Below are 20,343 nucleotides of genomic sequence, written 5' to 3' on the forward strand. Positions count from 1 at the left end.
ATACTGAAGCACTATAGTCTGAAGAATTTCAAACAGTTAAAATGTTTAAAACTAAATTTCTTTAATGCCTTTGTTGCTTGTCACGTGATCCCTGTCTATCTTTATTATGTTCTATTATTCCTTTGTTTAATGTAGGCTATTTTGTTTTGGCTGAAGATTTTCGTACAAGATGAAAACGATTCAATAAAAACAACAGTTGTATTATCTATCAGATAAGAGCATTTTTTAATTAAACACAATGTTGTTAATCTGTGAATGGTGATATGAAATGTTAGTGTACTTTGTTTAGTTTAAAAAAAAAAAAATCCTACATGTTAACCGGCGAAGTCACGCGGAACTCGAAAGAAAAGGTCCCCCTTCGTGCAGCAAAGGCTGCAACACACCTTCAACAAGCCGCCATCGGTGCTCACTCGGTGTTGGAGGGTTCAACAACCCACTACCTCTCCGCACACGTTGGTTTTGGACGTCACTCAGAGTGGCGGACCCTCCGCATGATCGCGCAAACGGAGAGGAAGTAGGTAGGGAGAGGGAGGAGCACGCAGTTTCAGAAAGGCCCTGCCTGTGTCTCCTGCCGGTCAACGTTTGTCATTTTGTTCTGCCTTTAAAGAGCTCCCCCTCCCCCGGCTTGTTTTTGGTGATGCGTTCACCGACACACACAGCAGTGAAGCAGCCGATAAATGTGAGACCAAACGTTAGAAAGAAAAAACAGTGTGTTTATTCAAAGTGTTTCCTGACACAATAAGACTCGATCCGACATGTCGACAAAAAAACAAACTGTGACTGATGGAGCTTTTCTGTCTTCTTGCTGTCAAAATAAAGATTTAACAGGTTAAAACTGTTTATGTTTATAACTCAGTTCTTGAAATCAGAAACTCAGAATAAAGTACTTGAACTGTACAAACTGCAGGTTGTGATTACAAGAACTGGAATCTATAAAACTTTATGTTCTAACTTGTTCAAATGTTTCTGCGTGTGAAGAAGAAATGTTGAAGGTGTTGTGATGGGAAAAAAAATCCATGTTATCTGCATGACCTCGAACGTCTCGCAGACGTTTCACTCAGCAGACGTTTAAATTGAAAACATCACCTGAGCAGCTACTTCCTGTCTCACCTGTGCCCTGCTGCACACACATTTAGAGGACGTTCACCTTCATTTTCACGTCTGTGACAGGAAGCTGCTGACTTTGACAGTGATGGGTGGAACTACCAAAATAAGAGCCTGGCTGTAGATAAAAAGAAGAATACAGTTTGAATGTCTGAACCAGGACTGAGGGTAACGGCCGCAGCCTGCAGCAGGACGACTCCTCCTCCTCCCTGTGTCCAGAGTCTCCTGGTCTGAAAGTCAAGCTGACTGAAAGGGGCGGAGCAAAACCCTGTTTCCTGTCCTGGCGCGTGGCGGTTTCACTGTGGAGTTGAGCTGCACGGCGTCAGTGACTCTTCTTAGACGAGCCGAAGCCGGAGAACCCCATCACAGCCGCCATCTCGTCCTCCTCCTCCAAGTCCACGTCCTCCTCCGCGCGCCGCTTCCTCTCCTTCTGCTTCTCCTTCTTGTAGGCCTTCGCCTTCTCCTCCTGACAAGCACACAGTCAGTCGTTAACTTCACCTGTTCAGGAGCAGCCAGACGACCTCGGGCTGCAGCCACACTTCTACGCTTCTGCTTTAAAGCGAAAACGAGCTCAGAATTGATCTCCGTCTGTATTAGAACGACCGGGAGTTAGCGCTGGGATATATATTTTATACCGGAGCTCTGCCTAACAGTACCGGGATATGACTTCTTGGCCCATATCGCCGAGCCCTAACGGGAGCACAAGGAGACTGTGGCGGCGGGAAACAGTCTGGAAGTCGTCGCAAACTAAATGTGGCGACATGCGAAGTACAAATACTTAAAAAAAACACACCAAAACTAAAACTGTCAGCAGAGCCAATCAGGAAGCCAAACGTGAGCGTCAGCGTTTTCAGCACTAACACGCCAACCTGAAGTCACGTTATGCCACGGTAGAGAGCTGCACTGGGATTGGGCAGTAGAGCTGATAAAATGGAGTCAACAAATAAAGTTGAAAAGAAGATAAAAGTGAGATTATGCGGCCGCTTCTGAGAACGTGCTGCACGGGCCTGACTTGAACCGGCGAGCTCGGGTACGGGAGGCGGACACGCCGACGAGGAGGCTACTTTATTCACGTCACAGCCTCGCTGGCTTTCGTCACACGCGCTTCTACAAGACTAAAGAAAGACAAGTCTGAAATATGGAAAACAAAAATGAATGCAATGATTTTTGTTGGTTTTTCTGAACGTTGCCCAAACGTTTGTGTCCTTTTTTTACTCTGCATGTCACAATGTCTGCGGAAGCGGGATCAATGAAACAGTCCCGCGCAGGTCTCTACGCCGCGGCCGTTAGCTCCACCGTCTCGTCCAAATATGGTCACGTCCGGTGCCGCTGGTTGCAAAAAAATCAACATGGCGGCGCCCTATTGGCTGAACTCGAAGCTTCAAAACAGCAGCCCACAAACCAACGGGTGACGTCACCGTGACTACGCCCACATGGAGCATTTCAGAATAATTGCCTGATTTTGCTGAATTGTTTAGATTTAGTTGATTTGTTCTGTTGTCCTTCTACCGTGGTTAAGCTGCTGCGTAGTTAAACTGTTTCTTTGTCTGTGTTTGTTGTTGATATACGGTTGGGAGTCTGCACTGGGTATTTTATCTTTGACAGGCTGGCTGCTCTCCGTGCAGCGGAGCGGAGAGCCGCTTCAGGTTTGTGACAAGAATGGCAGCGATCAGCTCTAACACGCTACGCCGGAGCTTAAAACCAGAACGGGGTCGCCGGCGCTTTCAGACTTCTGTTTTACGTGTTCAGGTTCACCGCGTTAGTCTGGACGGGAGGCAGAAACGTAGCAGAAGGTCCGAGTTTAAAATGAAGACGTAGGAGTGTGGATGGGGTTCATTTCTCTCACCTCCTCCCGCAGCTCCTTCATGCGCTCCTCGAAGTCGTACTCCTTCTGCTTCTCCTCCATCTTCTTCTTGTTCACCTCGAAACGCTTCTTCACCTGATCCAGAGACGAGCGCTCGACCCGCATCGACATTCCCAAGTTCCTCTGGTCTGCTCACACACACAGAGGTATAAATACACTCTCACACACACACAGAGGTATAAATACACTCTCACACACACACACACACAGAGAAAGTGAGGCGGACGTGAACTCACGCTTCTTCCCGTTGATGTGGTCCAGGAAGTTGATGGAGTCTTTCACCACACAGTCACAGACGTTACAGTAGTACCTGAAAGAGAAGAAGAAGACGACAGCCAATCAGAGCCAGGCCACAGACTCAAGTCAGCTGAAGCTCGCAGGGTCTCAAAACTACTGCGAGCCCGGAGAGAGCTGGACGACCCCTCACAGGTTTGACTCTAGACTATCAGAACAGAGGAGTAAAGTCTGGTTCTGGTGTCGGTAGCAGACTCTTCCTACCCGCCCATCTCCGCCTGAGGAGTGGTCTTTGTGATGACGATGGTCTTTCCCAGCTTGGACTCCAGGTCCACCTTGTAGTCTCGGTGCCGCAGGAGGTCCCGCTTGACGGGCGGAGCCGTTTTCCCTGAGAGAGAGAGAGAAAGAGGAGTCATCGGTCAGTCGCTGGAATAACTTTAATGATCGACTGTGGTCGTTTCTCTTCGGGGGAAACGTTTCCTGCCAGTTTGCTGGACGTGAAGCAAAACGTTCAGGGTGTTTGACTTTCTCACCATCTCGCTTCTCTCGGTCTCTCTCCTCCGCCAGTCGTTTCTGAGCGAGGGTTTCATACTCGTCTTTGTCCCACTTCCGGCGGAAGTCATTCTTACTGGACTACAAGAGGAGAAGGAGGAGGAAGCTTCAGTAACACACTTCTGGAACCACACACACACACACACACACACACACACACACACACACACACACACACACGAGCTGACAGAGTAAATCCTGTTTTTTATTTTGTAATATCACCACTTCCTGCCGCACGGTTCTTCATGTCAAGACGCTGAAGTTTTCCCTTATTTTTATGGTCTACATGTTAAAAACAGATAAATGGCCCTTTTATTCGTTTTCACAAATAAAAGGTTTCACAGATGTGAAGCTGAAACTTTCTAGGGCAGCTCTGTTTCCTCTAAACTGCTGAACCTTCAGCGTCGTTTTTCTGTCGCATGTTGTTTGTTCTTGTGCTGCTTTCGTGTTTTGCGAGCTGAACATACTTTATTAAACACGTGTGAACATAAAAGAAAAAGTGTTCCAACTTTAACGTGAGTGTTTCTGTTCTGTGTTCGATAACAACGCTTTTATTGTGGAGGAGTGTCCGGAAGTGGCTGCTGCTAGCGGAACTGAGGCTAAAACTTAGCTTCGTTATTCTGTTTCCGCGCTGCAACAAACGGGAACAAACCGAAAAACAAACTCGTGTTTTATTGTTTTATTAAAAAGCGTCAAGAAAACGTGTTTAAACTTGAAATGAAAGCGGAAACCTTTGTTTATCAGGCTAGCTCTCGTTAGCCGTTAGCTCTCGTTAGCCGTTAGCTCTCGTTAGCCGTTAGCTCTCGTTAGCCGTTAGCTCTCGTTAGCCGCTGTCTGACGCGAAGGCGCCTCAAAGCGGTTTTGTAGGGACGTCTAAAAGACGTTAAACGGAAACAGCGCGAGCCGCCAGCAGCTCTGATAAACAGACACATCAGAGGTTTAAATAAAAAGTCAGGTGACGTTCAGGTAAGTTTGTATTTTCAACACAAAACAACGCGCTGAAGTCAGGAACTCACCCCACTGCCGGACGCCATCTTGTTTACCTACGGACGGAATGCGAACCCGCGCTCGTCTTTAAAAACAGCGCCGCCTGCTGGAGCGCAGCGGCAGCGGCAGCGGGGCGGTACTGCTGCGAACACCCGGAGCTTCTGACGGGTTTTATCTTCTAACACATAAAGAAGGGAAGAAAGAAAACACAGGTGGAGATAAAAAGGGAAGAAACCTTTAGTAATATATAAGAAAATAAAATAAACACGGCCCCCGGTGCTCCGATCACCTCTGGCACCACTCTTGCTCTTACTCTCCACATCTTTTCAGGCTCCTCTTTCAGCCCTTGGTATTTCTCAAGTTTCTCGTGTTCCTTCTTCTTCATGTTGCTGTCTCTTGGGATTGCCACATCTATCACCGCAGCCTTCTTCAGCTGTCTGTCTATCAACACGATGTCTGGTTGGTTAGCCATCACCAGTTTGTCAGTCTGGATCTTGAAGTCCCACAGGATCTTAGCTCGGTCATGCTCAACTATCTTAGGAAGTGTCTTCCATTTTGACCTTGGGACATCCAGCCTATACTCATGGCAGATGTTCCTGTACACTATGACGGCTACCTGGTTATGGCGTTCCATGTACGCACTTCCTGCCAGCGTCTTACACCCTGCTGTTATGTGCTGTACTGTCTCAGGGGCCTCCTTGCACAGTCTACACCTGGGGCCCTGCCTGGTGTGGTAGACCCCATCCTCTATTGATCTTGTACTGAGTGCCTGTTCTTGTGCCGCCATGATTAGTGCTTTTATTTATATATATATATAAATATAAATAGATATGTGTTTGTGTATGTATATAGCTTCTTTTACTTTAGTATATTTGTATTTTTGTTATTAATATTTTTAGAATTTGTTAATTAAACAAATCAAAATGATTGAATAATAAAAGAATAAATAATAATATCAGGTAAGGACATTCTTCAAACACTTGATGATGATGTGTCTACACATTTGAAAAGGCTGGGAAGAATATACTTTCAGTATTTTGTGCTGAGAGTATGTCTGTATTTTTAGTGTAGGTAGGGTAACATGGGTAAGACCCCCCCCCCCCATGGTAATTCTCACAAAAAACACAAAATGTCACATTTTTTCTGGCTGCCGCTCATCTCACTGAACTAAACATTTCTTCTGTTTCATCTCAATTTTTGAAGTTATTTGATCAAAGCCACTCTGACCTGAGTTGATCTCATTTTCTTTGTCAGTTAAAATAAGCTGAAGTTTCAGCAGCCTGACTGTTTAAAAGTCTGAGAGATAAATTATGGGAAAGGTTTATTTCTACAACAGGTCTGTAATCCTCCTGCTTTAACCAGCTAGCTGTAGTTTATTTTATCTGTAATTTGGACATATGAAAGTGATTTTACACCGGGGGGCATCTTACCACATGTGGAAAATGCCATTTCCCTAAAAATACATTTGATTAAATACAAATTAATTTGTCAACTGTAGCTAATTATTTTACTTTATAATATTTTGTCCTAACTCGGCCTTCTTAAAGATACAAAAAGTGTCAGAAATAGACACTGAGCTGAGGGGGGGCGTCTTACCCCTCACTTCCCTACATGCACAGCTCCTCCAGGTTCACCGGAAGCAGCCAAGGTGAGGCCGGCGCAGCGGCAGACCCCGCCCCTCCGCAGCAGGCCCCGCCCCCCTCAGGTGCGGCTCATTAAAGAGCTGTGAAAGCGGAACGATGGCGTCTGACCGTCTGAGCTGAAGGCGCGAAACTCAACCTGCAGAAATGTCAACCAGCGGAGTGGAAACGGCAGCTCAGAGCCCGCGGCGCAACGCCAGGTGTGTACCGGAAACACAGGTTGTATTTTCTCACAGCACCGCGCGCCTGTCCGAGACACACCTGTCTGTCGCAGCTCGTCACGCGTCACTCTGGTTTAAGGTCTGCAGGTGAAACGTGCTCATGTCCGTCTCTCAGGTGTGTTCACGGCAGCGTGTAGCAGCGGCACGAGGCTCTCTATGCCCCGGGTTTCGCCTGTCAGGCTTTACCGCTCTGCTCTCTGATTGGAGGTCCTACCTGCTGCCTGAGAGGAACACCTGGTTAAAAACCAAAAACACATCCATGATTGTGTTTAGTCAGGATTCTCTTAAAGAGAGAAAAGAAGCAGCTCTAAGAAGAGTAGAAGCAAATGATTTTTATTTGACTTAATTTGGAAGCTGATGACCAAATTTATTGTGTTTTGCTAGATTGATGTAAATATTTGCAGGATAAATACTCAACGCAACACTTCCTGTAGCTGCTTTTCACAGTAAATTTAATTACGAAGTGGCAACAGGAAGTATTTAGCTTTATTTTCTTAGTTTTTATTAAATTTAATTTGTGTATCTGTGCGTTAAATGAAGATGTCGGACTTAAAGATACAAAACAGAAATGATCAGGTGGGAAACGCAATGTGTTTAATGATGTAATGTTTTAACAGTATTCAGATTTAAAGGCACCAGTTTGACTTCCTACAAAAGGAAGTGCCTCAAATCAATTATCTGATTAGAATAATTTTATTTAATTGATCTAAATTACTAATGACCTGTGGATTTTCACAGTAAAGGTCACCTGCAGTTAATGTTGCAGGTCTGAAGGTTTTTAGCAGTTTGTTCATAAACAGCGACCATCTGACATCAGACTGTGACATCAGAGCTCACCTGTCTGTCTCTCTTAATAAACAAACTGAGGTGAACGAGCTGCAGCTCTTTCAAAGAAAATGAGTAGAATACTTCTTCCACCGCCAGCCCAGTACACTGCTAGCTGGAAGGATCATTTCTGTATTTTTAAACCTGGGCCCTGTTTCCAAAAGGATCCTACGAGGGGCCCCCAGGGGCCCCCTTTTGTTTTTAATGTAGAGGAGCTGCTAGCAAGACTTTATCTCCTGACGTTACAAACTCCTCTCCCTCGTTTCCACCGGCATCTTGCTGCAGAGACTCTGAATCTCACGATTTCAGACTGATTCAAGCTGATAGAGCAATTTTGACTGAAATAACCACTCGTTACAACCGAGGTATGCAGCAAAGCATTTGTGAAGCCACAACACGCACAACCTTGAGGCGGATGGGCTACAACAGCAGAAGACTCCACCGGGTGCCACTCATCTCCACTACAAATAGGAAAAAGAGGCTACAATTTGCAAGAGCTCACCAAAATTGGACAGTTGAAGACTGGAAAAATGTTGCCTGGTCTGATGAGTCTCGATTTCTGTTGAGACATTCAGATGGTAGAGTCAGAATTTGGGGTAAACAGAATGAGAACATGGTTCCATCATGCCTTGTTACCACTGTGCAGGCTGGTGGTGGTGGTTTCTTCTTCTCCTGGATGTGCTTCCCACAAATCTCCATCAACTGCAAGATGCTATCCATCAATATGGGCCAACATTTCTAAAGAATGCTTTCAGCACCTTGTTGAATCAATGCCACGTAGAATTAAGGCAGTTCTGAAGGCCAAAGGGGGTCAAACACAGTATTACGCCTTTAACCACGAACGAGGGCGTGAGGCCATTCAGTTTAACAGCAGGAAATTCTTGGAATACTTGGACGGGGGTCTTTAGGGGACAGGGTCTTGGTCCCCATCCCTGGTTGTAATGCAATGAAACGCCAAAGCTAACTCTTCGTATGTGAAAATGAACGAACGCAAAATTCCTGAGACGAGTTTTAAAATGAATAATTCGGCTTAAAGTTCAGTAAACTCCCTTTTTTTCCGGCTGCAGGTTAAAATGTGTTGCAGCTCCTCCGTTTCCTTTGAGCAATGCATTGTGGGAGAACTGACGGCACACTCGGCCTTAGTTTGATGTCTTCATGCCGTCGGCTTTGAGTCACCTTGATTTGGTTTGGACGTGATGTTGATGGCGTTGTGTGTCCTCAGCCTCTGTTTCAGCCCGTGGTCGTGTGTTTGTGTGAAGGGCTGGTCGGCGGCCATGTGGAACGGCCTCCCCGACCCGCTGCTGGCCGCCGCCGCCTCCGGATGCTCCACCCCCGAGCCGTGGCTCCTCCCCGGCTGCAGCTCCGTCTACGACAGCCTGGTCAGGTGAGGAACACGTGACATCATCATGACATCATATTTTAGGAGTACGTCCACAGTGACTGGCTAACGGGTGACCGGCCTGAGCGAATGAGAAATTAAATATTCATCAGCAGCGACGGGAGAAGTATTCAAGAGCTGGTACTAATGGCAAAGTAGAAATACTGTGTTTCAAATGGAAGTAAAGTATTTGCATCAAAATATACTTCAAGTATAAAAAGTAGAAGTACTCAACATGCAGAACATTTAAAAAATATGAACTAGATTAGTATTGATGTGTTCAAGTTTAAATGTATTAGTATAAATGTTTATAAAATCGACTGCACTACAGGTACCTCAGAATTGTACTTTGTTAAAGTATGTAAATGTACTTTAACTCACAACATCAGTTTTTAGTACAAACATATTTTATAAACTGCGTCACAGGTTTCAAACAAAGTAAAACACCGACTTGTTTTTGTATCCGACATAAAACATCAGAATATTTTTACTTCAGATTTGATGTGAGAATCCTTCATCTGATCATCATGAAATCAGCCTCGTTAAATTACTGCAGATGTTTAACAAACGTCTGCTCGTCCGTCATCGTAAGTCAGTGAGTTGGCTGAAAGTCTTCGTGGAGGTTTGTGGCTGTAAAAGTTCTCATTCTGATGGTGCAGCTGTAAAATCAGTCAGCGTGAACATTACAAATATCAACAGTATCGGACAGGAACACGTTGAATTTGTTTTTAAAACCTCCAAGGTGAAATAAAATTGTTCACCCTGATTCAGTGTGTGCTGTCTGGGTTTTACTGTTGTCGTGGAAATCATATTCCTGGTGAGGGGCTGAGCAAAGAATTGAGTAACAACCAACCGTTGTCTTTACTTTTATTTAACAAAAGAGAATAAACAGAAGTACTAAAACACATACAGCTGGTCCAGAGACCTTTGGGCGTCTGGCCCCGAGCAAAGGGATGCATCATTTACACTGTCTAGGTTTCTATGTTTTGGGGAACAGAGATCATCTCTCGGCCTTAAATGAACATTCAGGGAGAGGAGAGGAGAGGAACAACAAGAGGAACACACAATCTCACAGCTCTGACCTAAATGTGGACAGACAAACATAAGTATAGGAGAGGAAAGGTTGAGGATAAAAACACAATACATAACAATAATGGTAATAATATTAAAAGATCAAATGTAAGAGGACACAATTTTCTGCCATAACTGTCTCTCAAACTTGTCTGATTCTAAATGATCATTACTGATCGCCGTTAGCATAAGGAATTCATAGGCAAGTAAAAAAATGCTAACCATTAAGCTGATGATGCACAGAGCAACTTCTAGAGCAATCGTGCAGGGCAACGTTGCCGTCAATCGTAAGGAGTAAAGATTACTACTGTAATCCTCCGCCACCTGCCCCGCACCGCCACTATGCGTTCAAAACATAGTTGGACTTGCCACTAGCAACATTGCTCAAAAAGTTGCCCCATGTATCATCAGCTTTAGAGCTAATTGATCTCTAACACTAATAAGCCAATGTAATGATTTTAAATGATGAATATTAATGTTTTGGCTGAATCCTTAAAAGGTTTTGTCGTCTGCATAGAAATATTTGGAAATGTAAATGAACTTCTCATTTTGCCAGTTTAAAATACTATTGATCAAAAATAAAATTTATGCTAATGCAGCTGCTAATTCAGCCTCTGTTGATGGCGACAGTTTGCTAAAAAAAACCAAATTGACCACGTTGACTTGAAGCAATCCGTCCTGACAGAGCGGACCTTTTGGAGTCCAACATGGAGGAAGTTACTGACTTATTAGCCGCATGTCGGGTGTTTAAGGCAAGACTGGAAAACCAACCTGCTGACTGTTGATGGATAACAAAAAAATACACTTTAGATTTTAAATCTGACAAACTCTTATTAAACTCTGAGTTTAAGGATATTTGTGGGTGGCGATGCAACAGTGGACAAGACGCATGCCTTTGGTGTGAGTTCAGTTCCCCACTGTGACACATCCACCAATGAGCAAGACACTTAAGAGGCGTGTGGCCTCTGACATATATAGCAGCTGTAAGTCGCTTTGGATAAAAGCGTCAGCTAAATGAATGTTTGTCTTAATTAGCTGGTCAAAACCACGTCATTAAAACAAAGTACAAACAATAAATAACAACATGCTCCGTACAGACGTGGGGACATGTTAATGAACAGAGTGTCTTCTCTTCACAGTAACGTCTCTCCGGTGCCGTCTCCTCCCGCTGCCAGCGGCCTGCGAGGACGAGAGAAAGCTGCCGGCAACAAACCCCGCAGGTTCAACAACCTCTCACTAAGGCGCAGGAAGTCTGCGTCACAGCATTTAACACCCACGTTGTTAACGGTCATTGTTTGTGCTTCACTTTGAATGGCCGGGATTATTTTCATCTAGTAACGTCACACACAGCTTGGAACATTTTCCTCAGCAGTAAGAAGCAGACCTGAACACCAGCGTAGTGAATATCAGAGCTGCAGACTCGGCTCAGAGGAGTCGACCTTCAGATGGACTTATGTCTGCACGCTAAATATGAAGCTGCTTAGCTTAGCATAACACGGAGACTGGAAACCACAAGCAGTAATTGGGCCAAATTTAAGGGAAAAAATTGAGGCTGAAGATTTTATTTTGTATTTCAAGAATAAAAGTACAGATGTGACCTAATTCTGGAAATGCAAAATAAAGATCTTCATCCTCTTTTTCTTTTTTGTGGTTCTAATACTCAAATACAAAATGGCACAAGTTTATTTTTTTCATATTCCACCTCCCGTGTCAGTGGCAGCAGCTCAAACTGCACCAAACACTACACTGAAGCTAAAACTGAATTTAGATGTTTCAACAATCTGCTTCCTGTCTTTGGTCAGGCCGTCTATCCTGGAGCGCTGCATCCTCAAAGTGTCCACCAGCAGTGTGGCGGTGGGGACGGACGACCTGGACAACAGGAGGTCAGTACACCTGGATGAGGAAGACAGACACTTAAGAAAAATGCAACCACACGAACACCTTTCACTGTCGGCTCCTCAAAGATGTCAGCTGCAGGGTTTCTGTGCCATCTTGAAAACTGATCACCCTCCTGCATCTGATTTGATCTGAACTGCGTCATCCATACTTTACCTTCCCGCTTGTTAGATCAAAGTTTAAGATCACAAAAAATTCAACTGTCCTTTTGTGCTGTGGAAGATTAATGATGAATTTATGTAATGAAAAACGGACTAAAAATGTTTAAGCTTTAATCCTTTAAATTCTTCTGCACATGCAGCATTAATGCTCTCCCCCTCTGCTCACACATAAAAAAAACTCTGAATTAAGAGTTTCTGTCAGAGCTTTAATTTACTCATCGGAGCATTTCTGCGTATTTCTTTACGTTTCCTCAGGCGGGAACAAACTGTCGCCACTTAATGAGTCCCACGTAGGATTTTCTTCATTTCTCTTATTGCATTATGAGAACTGTTTTCTACTCTACCTTTCTGTCAGTGTACGGCTACATTTCTCTGCATGTTAGTCAGACCTGCTGAAAGACAGCTGATGGTCTTTGATCTCGCCGCTGTCGCCTAAGGCTGACCCCTCTCTGGTCTGAGTCCGTTGTTGACCTGTGTGTCCCTGCAGGCCGCCTCTCGGTCGCTGCTATCCCCGCCTCCCGGACCCGGCCAACACCGAGACGAACGCTGCAGTTCTGAAGCGGCGGCAGAAACAGATCCAGTACGGCAAGAACACCAGCGGCTACCAGAACTACCTGCAGCAGGTCCCCAGGTGAGAACTCGCAACAGGGTAAAGACGGTCAGCAGCTGGACAGGTGAGGGGTGGGTGGTCCATTCAGCGTGACGTCAAAATCTCTGATGGTCCAGAAATCCACTGGCTGCAGACAGAGCAGCAACTGTTAATGGGGACAGGTTGACTAAATTTAAAGACGTGGTGTCAAGAGACCAGCAGCTGATGTGACATCTGAGGCGTCTGACATGGCTTTAATGTTCTTGTCCTTTTACTGGTTCTGAAAGAAGCCGACATGTTGGTGGTAGCATCTGTCAGATTAGCAACGTGTTTGATGATGAGCAGCTCGAGACGCGTCTTTTCGTCCAGGCAGGTATTCAGATACCATTTTAGACGGATAAAATAAAGCGTATGAAACTCTGTTCTCTCCCTCAGACACCTGAGGGATCCTAAGCTCCACCCGTCCACTCCCAACAAGTACAGGAAGTACAGCCGGCGCTCCTGGGACATGCAGGTGCGTCTGTGGAGGCGGGCGCTGCACCTGTGGGACCCTCCGACCGACGCCCAGCCGGACGCCGCCGACTCTCAGGACCCTGTGGAGCAACTGTAAGTGGAAGTGTCTGACCTAGAGGCGCTACGCTACATGTTCTAACTCTGAACCCAGAGATCCAGATCACTGAGAGAAACTGTTCTTCTAATGGTCTCCTCCTCTCTGATGGTAACTCTACCTCAGCCAAACCTCTTCTGGTCCCTGACGAGGTTTAAAGCCAAAGTGTGCGTTGGCCACAACGTGAGGCAGCGTATCGGGATCGTTCTGATTTAGTTACAGGCGTCACCTGCACAGTAAAGACAGGTGACCGTTCATTTCAACACGCAGCAGCTCTTTGATTGCACACACTTATGTTCCCGCTTGTCCTGGAGCTGAACTCTCAAAGCGTCCGAGACCAGAAGCCAGAGAAGGTTAACGGTCAGTCCTGATGTCTGAGGACTCGACAGCTTTTGGTCCAAGAGGACTTTACAAAGTAAAGGTTAGAGGTGTAGAGCCCTGGTGAAGTTACTCAGGTACTGAAGTACAGTTTAGAGTATTTCTGTGTACGTCATACTTCACCACCCTGACGTGGGCCATTCAGCACGATGGGTCTCTTTACTTTTGGTACGTTCAGTAGGATAATTTGATGCTGAGACTTTTGTACTTCAGTAAAAGTTGATCCTAATTAAACAGCTGTTTGACATGACGTTCAGCATCGAGGTGAGTTTGTAGGAGAGCCCGCAGCGCTGAGGAGCTCCGCTGCAGATTCCCTCCATCAGCGGTTTGTCAGCGTTCTGAAACGTGATGCGGTTTAGAAAGTGTCTCTGCGGTCTGGCGTTAAGCCGGTTCAGTCTCCTCCTGCTGGTGTGTTGCAGGCAGAGCCAGCTGGCCAAGATGACCTCGGACCTGTATGAGGACGGAGGAGACAAGCAGAGAGAGAAGGAGACTCCAGCAGCCTCTAAAGCCTCCTCGGTGTCTTCTCTGTCTGCCGTGATGTCCCTGGAGCTGCCTGGACCCTGGAACAGCCCCCCCTCGCCGGTAACGCCCACCACCCAGCAGCTGAGTGTTCGCACCGCCACCTGGAGGACAGTTGTGTCTGAGTTTGACCTGTCTTCTTCCCAGCAGGACGCAGAGATCGGCCACCGGCCTCTCCGCTCTCCTCCCGGCCTGAGCTACTCCTTCAGGAGTCAGCTGACCTCCGACGACATGACCGACTGGCTCCGCCTCCTGCTGGAGGCCGACGACACCCGAGGTGAGGTCACAGGTCAGGCTCGTAAGGGCTCAGATCAGGGGTGTATGGACACTTGGTGGTGATGCACGATACTGGATCCTCATTTTCTGCTCCAACTTGTGGTGGAAATGTTTCCGTTAACATGAAGGGGAAACAAAATTCATGTGGCTGCTGACAATTCAGAACATAAAAATATCCTCTAATAATCATCAGCAGAAGTTACAGATCTGTTTCTTCTTCATTGCATTTCATGTGTTCCTGTTGTGCCAAACTTCTCTCATACAGTTTTTATTATTTGTTAAACATTCCTGGTTGCAAGTGCTTTCAAAAAGTGGCGGACGTGTCCCCGGCGTAAATGACAGCAATGCTTGTATCTGATTGGACAGATGTGTTATCAGAACAAGCAGGTGATAGAAACGCCGCAGTGTCGCTCACCTGAAGGTCCAGAATGAACGACGTATTTCACTCACATATTGGCCTAAAAATAAATGCGTGCAAACTGGAAATATTGACGATGTGCGAGTAAAGACTGAAACCCACAGTGAACTTTCTGCATGAATGTTAAGTTGGTACTTGGCATTTGATAAATGAGACTAATGTAGACTGTTAGATTTGATAAATAACATCCTGGAAAAATGGCGCAGCTGCAACTGTTGCCTGAAAATTTCCCTCATTTCTGAACCCTGGTGTTGACGGTAATGAGCCACAGCTGAGGTCCCGGCCAGCAGCTCGGCTGTGGAGCAAAATGTAAAGCCAAATCGTTTCAGGACAAACGTGTGAGCGTCAGCAGCTCTGAAGAAACACGTCCTCTGTGCAGCCGCTCAGATGAAGAGCCGCTGAACTAAATCCAGTCTTATGTTGAAGTGCTTTCAACATACAAGCAACACGGGGGGGAACTGAGACGAGTCGGTACAGATTTTTAAAGAGTGAAATAGAAAATGACCAAATTTAGCTGGTAAACTTTTATATTTTTCTTCTCTTGGCATTTTTGGCGCTGGATGGGATTTACGCAGGGGACATGTCCCCATCGCTCTATGAAAGCGACAGAAATGCTTTGACAGGTTTATTTTCACATTATGAAAACATGCAGTGTAAATATAGAAGAAACAAATGTGCATTGTCCCAAAAAAGTAACTTGAGCTTAAAAAAAAAACGAGCAACTAATTAGGCCTACAGAGTCCAGTAGACTTTAGATTTTGTTTCCCTTTCTAAAAAGACATTTTCAGCATAAATCGGTGCAGGAAATTAAGTGTTTAAGGCTCAATCTTCATCATATATTTCCTAATTAGTTTTAAAATATCTTCCCAACTTGTGTTCATGACCCCAATATTGTGCGTCGCCACACCGCTAATCTGTCCCCACCCCTTTCAACACAGTGAAACTTGCTGGTATCTACGCCATTCGTTTTATTCTGTGGAGCTCTGCGGTTCAGACATCACCTGTTCAACAGTTACTGTCGACTGATTAGTTACTATGAACCTTTTTTCTATTTAGATACTAGAGCTTATTTCTTTAACTATTCTGTTACTAGTAGAAATGGAAATGTGACCATCAACAAGATGTTTTACTAGTAACAAACTATTTGCTAGTGAAAATACAGAAATGCTGTCTTCTGGAAAAGTTACTAGTAACAGATGTGAACTGCGGAGACTCGATGGGGAAACGTGCAGTTAGTTACTAACGAAGTACTTGTACCTTCAGAAAGACGACGACTAAATTGAAGGATTAAATGTTAAACCGGCTCGCCATAAATCAGAGTTGCTGTTTCCTGTCTGCGCTCGTTGACCTCTGCTGTTTCTCTCGCAGAGTGCGGCTCTGATGACCAGCAGGTTCCCGTCTTCTCTGACCAGCTGTTGTGGAACCCGTACTGATGGCGAGGTCCGGTCGCCTGTCGGCGCGTCTCGACTCCTCGGACGAGACGTCGTCTGGACCTCCCGTGACCTGCTGATCCCGAACGTGTCGTGTCAAGTTTGTGGGCGTGGTTTCTGGTATCCGCTATATTTGTCTTTTTAAGATGGTTAACGACAGCAGGGATGTGATTGGTCCTTCATCTGAGTCACATCCACCCCTCTGATCTCCACTCGGCGGGAGGAGCGCTGCGACCTGACGAGGACCCGCCCTCCTCTGCCGCAGCACCGGAAGGGTTGATTTCCCGGCTGCACCTGAACGCGTCCTCGCTCGGGCAGCTGAACTCTGACCTGAGCATGGTTCTATAGTTTGCACTTGATAGATTTTTACTCTGGAGTTGGACGGCGTCAGATGGAGCACCTCTCACCTCATGTTTTACTTTATGACCCTGCACTGAAGGAAAAGCTGCTCATTTTTGTTATTTTTGTACTTGAAGTCACTTATTGGTCGGTTTGGTGTCACTTTCCCGCCTCCTGCAGGCGACCACCCTCACCTCCATGCTCTGCTGTCTGGACAGGCTCCACCCCCTCTGTACCTCCATGTTTTTTCTAAAAAACAACTGATCGCTGGAGGAGGAAAGGCTGTCGCTTTGTGTTGTGAGTTTTCTTTTTACTTTTTGTGTTTTCTCAATTTTGTCGTTTTGTGCTGCTTGACTGTTGAGAGCAAAGCTGAAAGATGTGATTAATAAAGATTTAAATAAAGTGGTATAAATTCAAACCTCTTCTCTGACCATGTGTTTGTCCCTCTGACCACAGAAAGGTCGATTCGGCCACAGCTTATGACGTTTTAGTCTAGAGGGCGACGGTCTGTCCCGAGGAAATTCAAAGTCGACATGTTTTAAGTTGAATACAGTTTTGTGCTTGAATAATGAACTTATTTTAACTCAAACCTAAGTACACTACGAGTTTAAAGTTTTAAACGCCTCCATGTTTGTAGTCCTTCTGTAAATCTAAGTAGTACAAGTCCAGAGGAAAACCTTAAATGGTAGAAATTTAAAAAAGTTTGTCACCAAAACATTTTCAGATCCAAATTAACTTTGTTCATTATTTCACTGTAGGACCAGCTGCTCTGTCTGCCTTCATTATTTATATATAAAATGTAGTCCAAATAAAGCTTCAGGTGTATTAACAGGCTGCTCCAAGGTGTTTACTGTAGAAATGTGCTTCATTTCCTTCCACTGCGGCAGAAAGTTAACTGTTGATCTCATTCATCAGTTTCGCTGAACTAAACTTTTGTCTTTGCCTCCTCTGGTTTTTCTTTCGCAGTGGAAAGAAATTAAGCAAAAACAAATCCTGTCTTACAGTGAAATAATGAACAAAACTCCTCTTAATTTGGGGATGTAAAAAATTGTTTTTCCACTGGACAGGACACACACACTATTTTAACATTGAATAAAATGAAACCTCTTGTTCTCATGAGCTCCGTATGGTGCATCGTGGAAAAGCGGTGCACTGTATAATAAATCAAACACATCCCGGCTGCTCTCTGACCTTCTGATAACTCGTGTTTTCGCTCCCGGTCTCTGAGCCAGGGAGCAGAAGCAGACTCGGGTGATGCAGGAGGAGAGGATCTGCTCCGTCCTCTCTCTCCTCCTGAGCAGCTGAGGTAAACAAGCTGAGACCAGCCTTTAAACTACATCTCCCATCATCCTTCAGCGTTTTACGGCTTTAAGTCTGACACTTGCTGAATAATATTTATTTGTGTTATACGTGTGTTGTTAGTAACCCGCTGCTGGTCGCGACGAGGATGAGATAAAAATAATATAAATGTGAATAAACGGCAGGTGCTGCGGTAGCACCGCCCCTCCTCCCCCCCCGCCTGGCACCGGGAGTGTTATTTATGAACGCCTGCCGCTCGCGGGCGTGTGCACGCAGATTCATTATTATTATTTTTAATCATTACGAGACGTTGGACTCTGATTGCGGCCGATGTTTGGGCTCGAACCGGACCCTGCAGTGTCCGATGTGTGCGGTTAAACCCCGACTTTAATTCATTGCGGTGTGTTTGGTGCTGAAGCGGCGGCGGCGGCGGGCGGAGCGGCGCTCTGTAATAACACTGGGTCAATACACCGAGGACCGTCTGCCAGCCCCGCTGCACCCACCGGAGCCACCCCGTCACCCGGAGCTCCTGTCCGACAAGGTAAGACAGCCAGCCGGCCGAGAGAGGGAGAGCAGGGGGAAGCGGTAGGTAGCCGCTCCATCCCGCAGTGTTGTCCTCCGCTCACGCTGCTCCGGGAGCTCGCAGGCCGGCAGCACGTTACCGTCACCCCCGTTATTATTGTCAGCCAGCTCCGCTGCTAACTGTCACTTAGCCCCGTGAGGTGTTCCGCTTTATTCAGGAATAAACTCTGTCAGCAGAAGGCTGGAGAGGAGACGGCGGACGGAGAATCCGCTCCGGTCTCCGCTGGGTTTGTTTGTGGAAGCGCCGCTGCTAACGCTGCTAGCGGCTAACGCGGCTAACGCTGGGCAGGTCAGTTAGCCACCGTTAGCTGCCCCTGGATGCAGCCAGGCGGCCGGTGTAGCTCCCCGTTAGCCCCGCAGACCCCGCGGAGCAGCCCGGCCTGAGCCCCCGGGGCTGCGCGGCCCTGTGCCGGAGGAAACGCTCCTCAGCCCGCTGTTATGTTCCAGGGAGCAAAATGGCTGAATTTATTTCTCCGACCTTGACAGTAAAACCGGGATGACATTTTATTTATAGCGAGCTAACGGTTCAGGTGATGCTGCGCTAGCTCGGTGATGTAACCCGCTGCCTTCAAACCTTTAAATCGGAATTTTATTTATTTTACTACGAGGTTTATGTCACATATTTCATATTGACTCTCACGTTTATTCTGCGCTTAAACGGGCAAACCGCTGTGTGTGTGTGTGTTAGCATCCCCCATTTAAAACAATAGGATCTGTTAGCCACGAGCTAGCAGCAGCCGGAGATGCACAGCGGCCTCAGGCAGGCTGCCGGGGCCAGAACCGAACCATTATTTAACCGAAACCGGGGTCCGAACTGTGTGTGGCCCCTGACCCCATTTCACCAGGAGCCATCCTGACTGCATCAGTGCAGAAAGTCTTTATGATCGATGCATCCAAACACAGTCCAGACCTGAAGGGACGAGGCTGCAGAAAACAGAATATCAAACTGTCAGACGCTGCTTAACTTAAACATTTCAGCTTCTCATGTGAAGATTTCCACATTTATATTGATGGTAAATTCAATATATTTGGAGCTTTGGACTGTTTGTCTTCACAGAACAAGTTTTACTCACTAAGTGATAAAGTGATTAATAGCAGGGCTCAACGTTGAGCTGTTCAGCAGCTGGAGGGTTTGACTCTTACTGGCCCCAAACAGTTTTTACTGGCCCTCCCTTAGAAAGTTGGAATAAATCAGAGTTACAACAAAACCAAAGACTTCAAAGTTTGAATATTTTTTTTCAACATGTTCAAGCATTTATTAAATAAATCCTAGATATAAAACTCAACAGATGTGTAATCGCAGTTCAAATGATAAAATTAAAAAGGTTACAGTTAAAAAGAACAATTTACTCAAACATGCCTCCATCCTGTCAGTCACCTTGTAGCCCCGCCCTAAAGCCTCCCCTGCTTCCTGGTCTCTGTTCCTCTAAATGGGACCATAATTTACTAAATGAACATCATGCTGTGTTGAAGAAGACTTGAAACTAGAGATTGAGACCATAAACTCATCAGGAAAGAGTTTACTGAGGGAATAAATCAGCTGACAAGTAGAAACATTTTCTCACAGACTTCTATACAATCACACTTCTTTGTGCAGCCGCTGGAGTCGCCCCCTGCTGGCTGCTAGAAAGGACGCAGGTTTAAGTCGCCCCCTGCTGGCTGCTAGAAAGGACGCAGGTTTAAGTCGCCCCCTGCTGGCTGCTAGAAAGGACGCAGGTTTAAGTCGCCCCCTGCTGGCCGCTGGAGAGGACGCAGGTTTAAGTCGCCCCCTGCTGGCCGCTAGAGAGGACGTAGGTTTAAGTCGCCCCCTGCTGGCCACTGGAGAGGACGTAGGTTTAAGTCGCCCCCTGCTGGCCGCTAGAGAGGACGCAGGTTTAAGTCGCCCCGTGCTGGCCGCTAGAGAGGACGCAGGTTTAAGTCGCCCCCTGCTGGCCGCTAGAGAGGACGTAGGTTTAAGTCGCCCCCTGCTGGCC

At 46.1% G+C, this 20,343-nt stretch overlaps 3 protein-coding genes across 6 annotated transcripts in view; 2 read left to right on the top strand and 1 right to left on the bottom strand.

Annotated features, from left to right (window-relative positions):
- Window positions 1–692: 692 nt before the first annotated feature.
- On the bottom strand, window positions 693–4,828 carry zmat2 (zinc finger, matrin-type 2). The gene is made up of 6 exons (XM_046040992.1): window positions 4,771–4,828; window positions 3,736–3,835; window positions 3,467–3,590; window positions 3,205–3,278; window positions 2,951–3,096; window positions 693–1,570 (listed from the first exon to the last, which is right to left on the bottom strand). Exons 1-6 carry the CDS (start codon window positions 4,786–4,788, stop codon window positions 1,427–1,429), a joined length of 606 nt encoding a protein of 201 aa, XP_045896948.1. The 5' UTR covers window positions 4,789–4,828; the 3' UTR covers window positions 693–1,426.
- A 1,594-nt stretch (window positions 4,829–6,422) lies between these two features.
- Window positions 6,423–16,907, top strand: slbp2 (stem-loop binding protein 2). 2 transcript variants are annotated; one of them, XM_046040980.1, is made up of 9 exons: window positions 6,423–6,581; window positions 8,650–8,811; window positions 11,016–11,096; window positions 11,679–11,759; window positions 12,421–12,564; window positions 12,958–13,128; window positions 13,927–14,089; window positions 14,174–14,303; window positions 16,089–16,907. In XM_046040980.1, the coding sequence occupies exons 1-9, from the start codon at window positions 6,529–6,531 to the stop codon at window positions 16,151–16,153; spliced, it is 1,050 nt and encodes a 349-aa protein (XP_045896936.1). In that variant the 5' UTR covers window positions 6,423–6,528; the 3' UTR covers window positions 16,154–16,907. The 2 variants fall into 2 exon arrangements, with proteins under 2 accessions (XP_045896936.1, XP_045896937.1); XM_046040981.1 differs by having other exon boundaries at window positions 14,177–14,303.
- A 1,173-nt stretch (window positions 16,908–18,080) lies between these two features.
- The window catches only part of fam53c (family with sequence similarity 53 member C), a 15,988-nt gene continuing 13,725 nt past the window's right edge, over window positions 18,081–20,343 (top strand). Inside the window, exon 1 of one of the 3 annotated variants that reach the window (XM_046040975.1) lies at window positions 18,081–18,329. The gene's annotated coding sequence lies outside the window, so the exon portion shown is untranslated. Of the gene's footprint in view, window positions 18,330–18,419; window positions 18,660–18,687; window positions 19,384–20,343 lie in introns of those variants that run through there. The other 2 variants (XM_046040978.1, XM_046040979.1) reach the window with 2 other exon arrangements.

Source organism: Micropterus dolomieu, linkage group LG23 (genome assembly GCF_021292245.1).
Source record: "Micropterus dolomieu isolate WLL.071019.BEF.003 ecotype Adirondacks linkage group LG23, ASM2129224v1, whole genome shotgun sequence".
Taxonomy (NCBI): Eukaryota; Metazoa; Chordata; class Actinopteri; order Centrarchiformes; family Centrarchidae; genus Micropterus; species Micropterus dolomieu.

What these genes read in the sequence shown, in the direction of transcription:
- zmat2 (XM_046040992.1), bottom strand. An exon ending in AGACCGAGAGAAGCGAGATG is followed by an intron (nt 3,591 to 3,735) that starts GTGAGAAAGTCA and finishes TCTCTCTCTCAG; the next exon opens with GGAAAACGGCTCCGCCCGTC. An exon ending in CCTCAGGCGGAGATGGGCGG is followed by an intron (nt 3,279 to 3,466) that starts GTAGGAAGAGTC and finishes CTTCTCTTTCAG; the next exon opens with GTACTACTGTAACGTCTGTG.
- slbp2 (XM_046040980.1), top strand. Translation starts at nt 6,529, where the DNA reads ATGTCAACCAGCGGAGTGGAAACGGCAGCTCAGAGCCCGCGGCGCAAC. An exon ending in GTCTACGACAGCCTGGTCAG is followed by an intron (nt 8,812 to 11,015) that starts GTGAGGAACACG and finishes TTCTCTTCACAG; the next exon opens with TAACGTCTCTCCGGTGCCGT. An exon ending in GCCGGCAACAAACCCCGCAG is followed by an intron (nt 11,097 to 11,678) that starts GTTCAACAACCT and finishes GTCTTTGGTCAG; the next exon opens with GCCGTCTATCCTGGAGCGCT.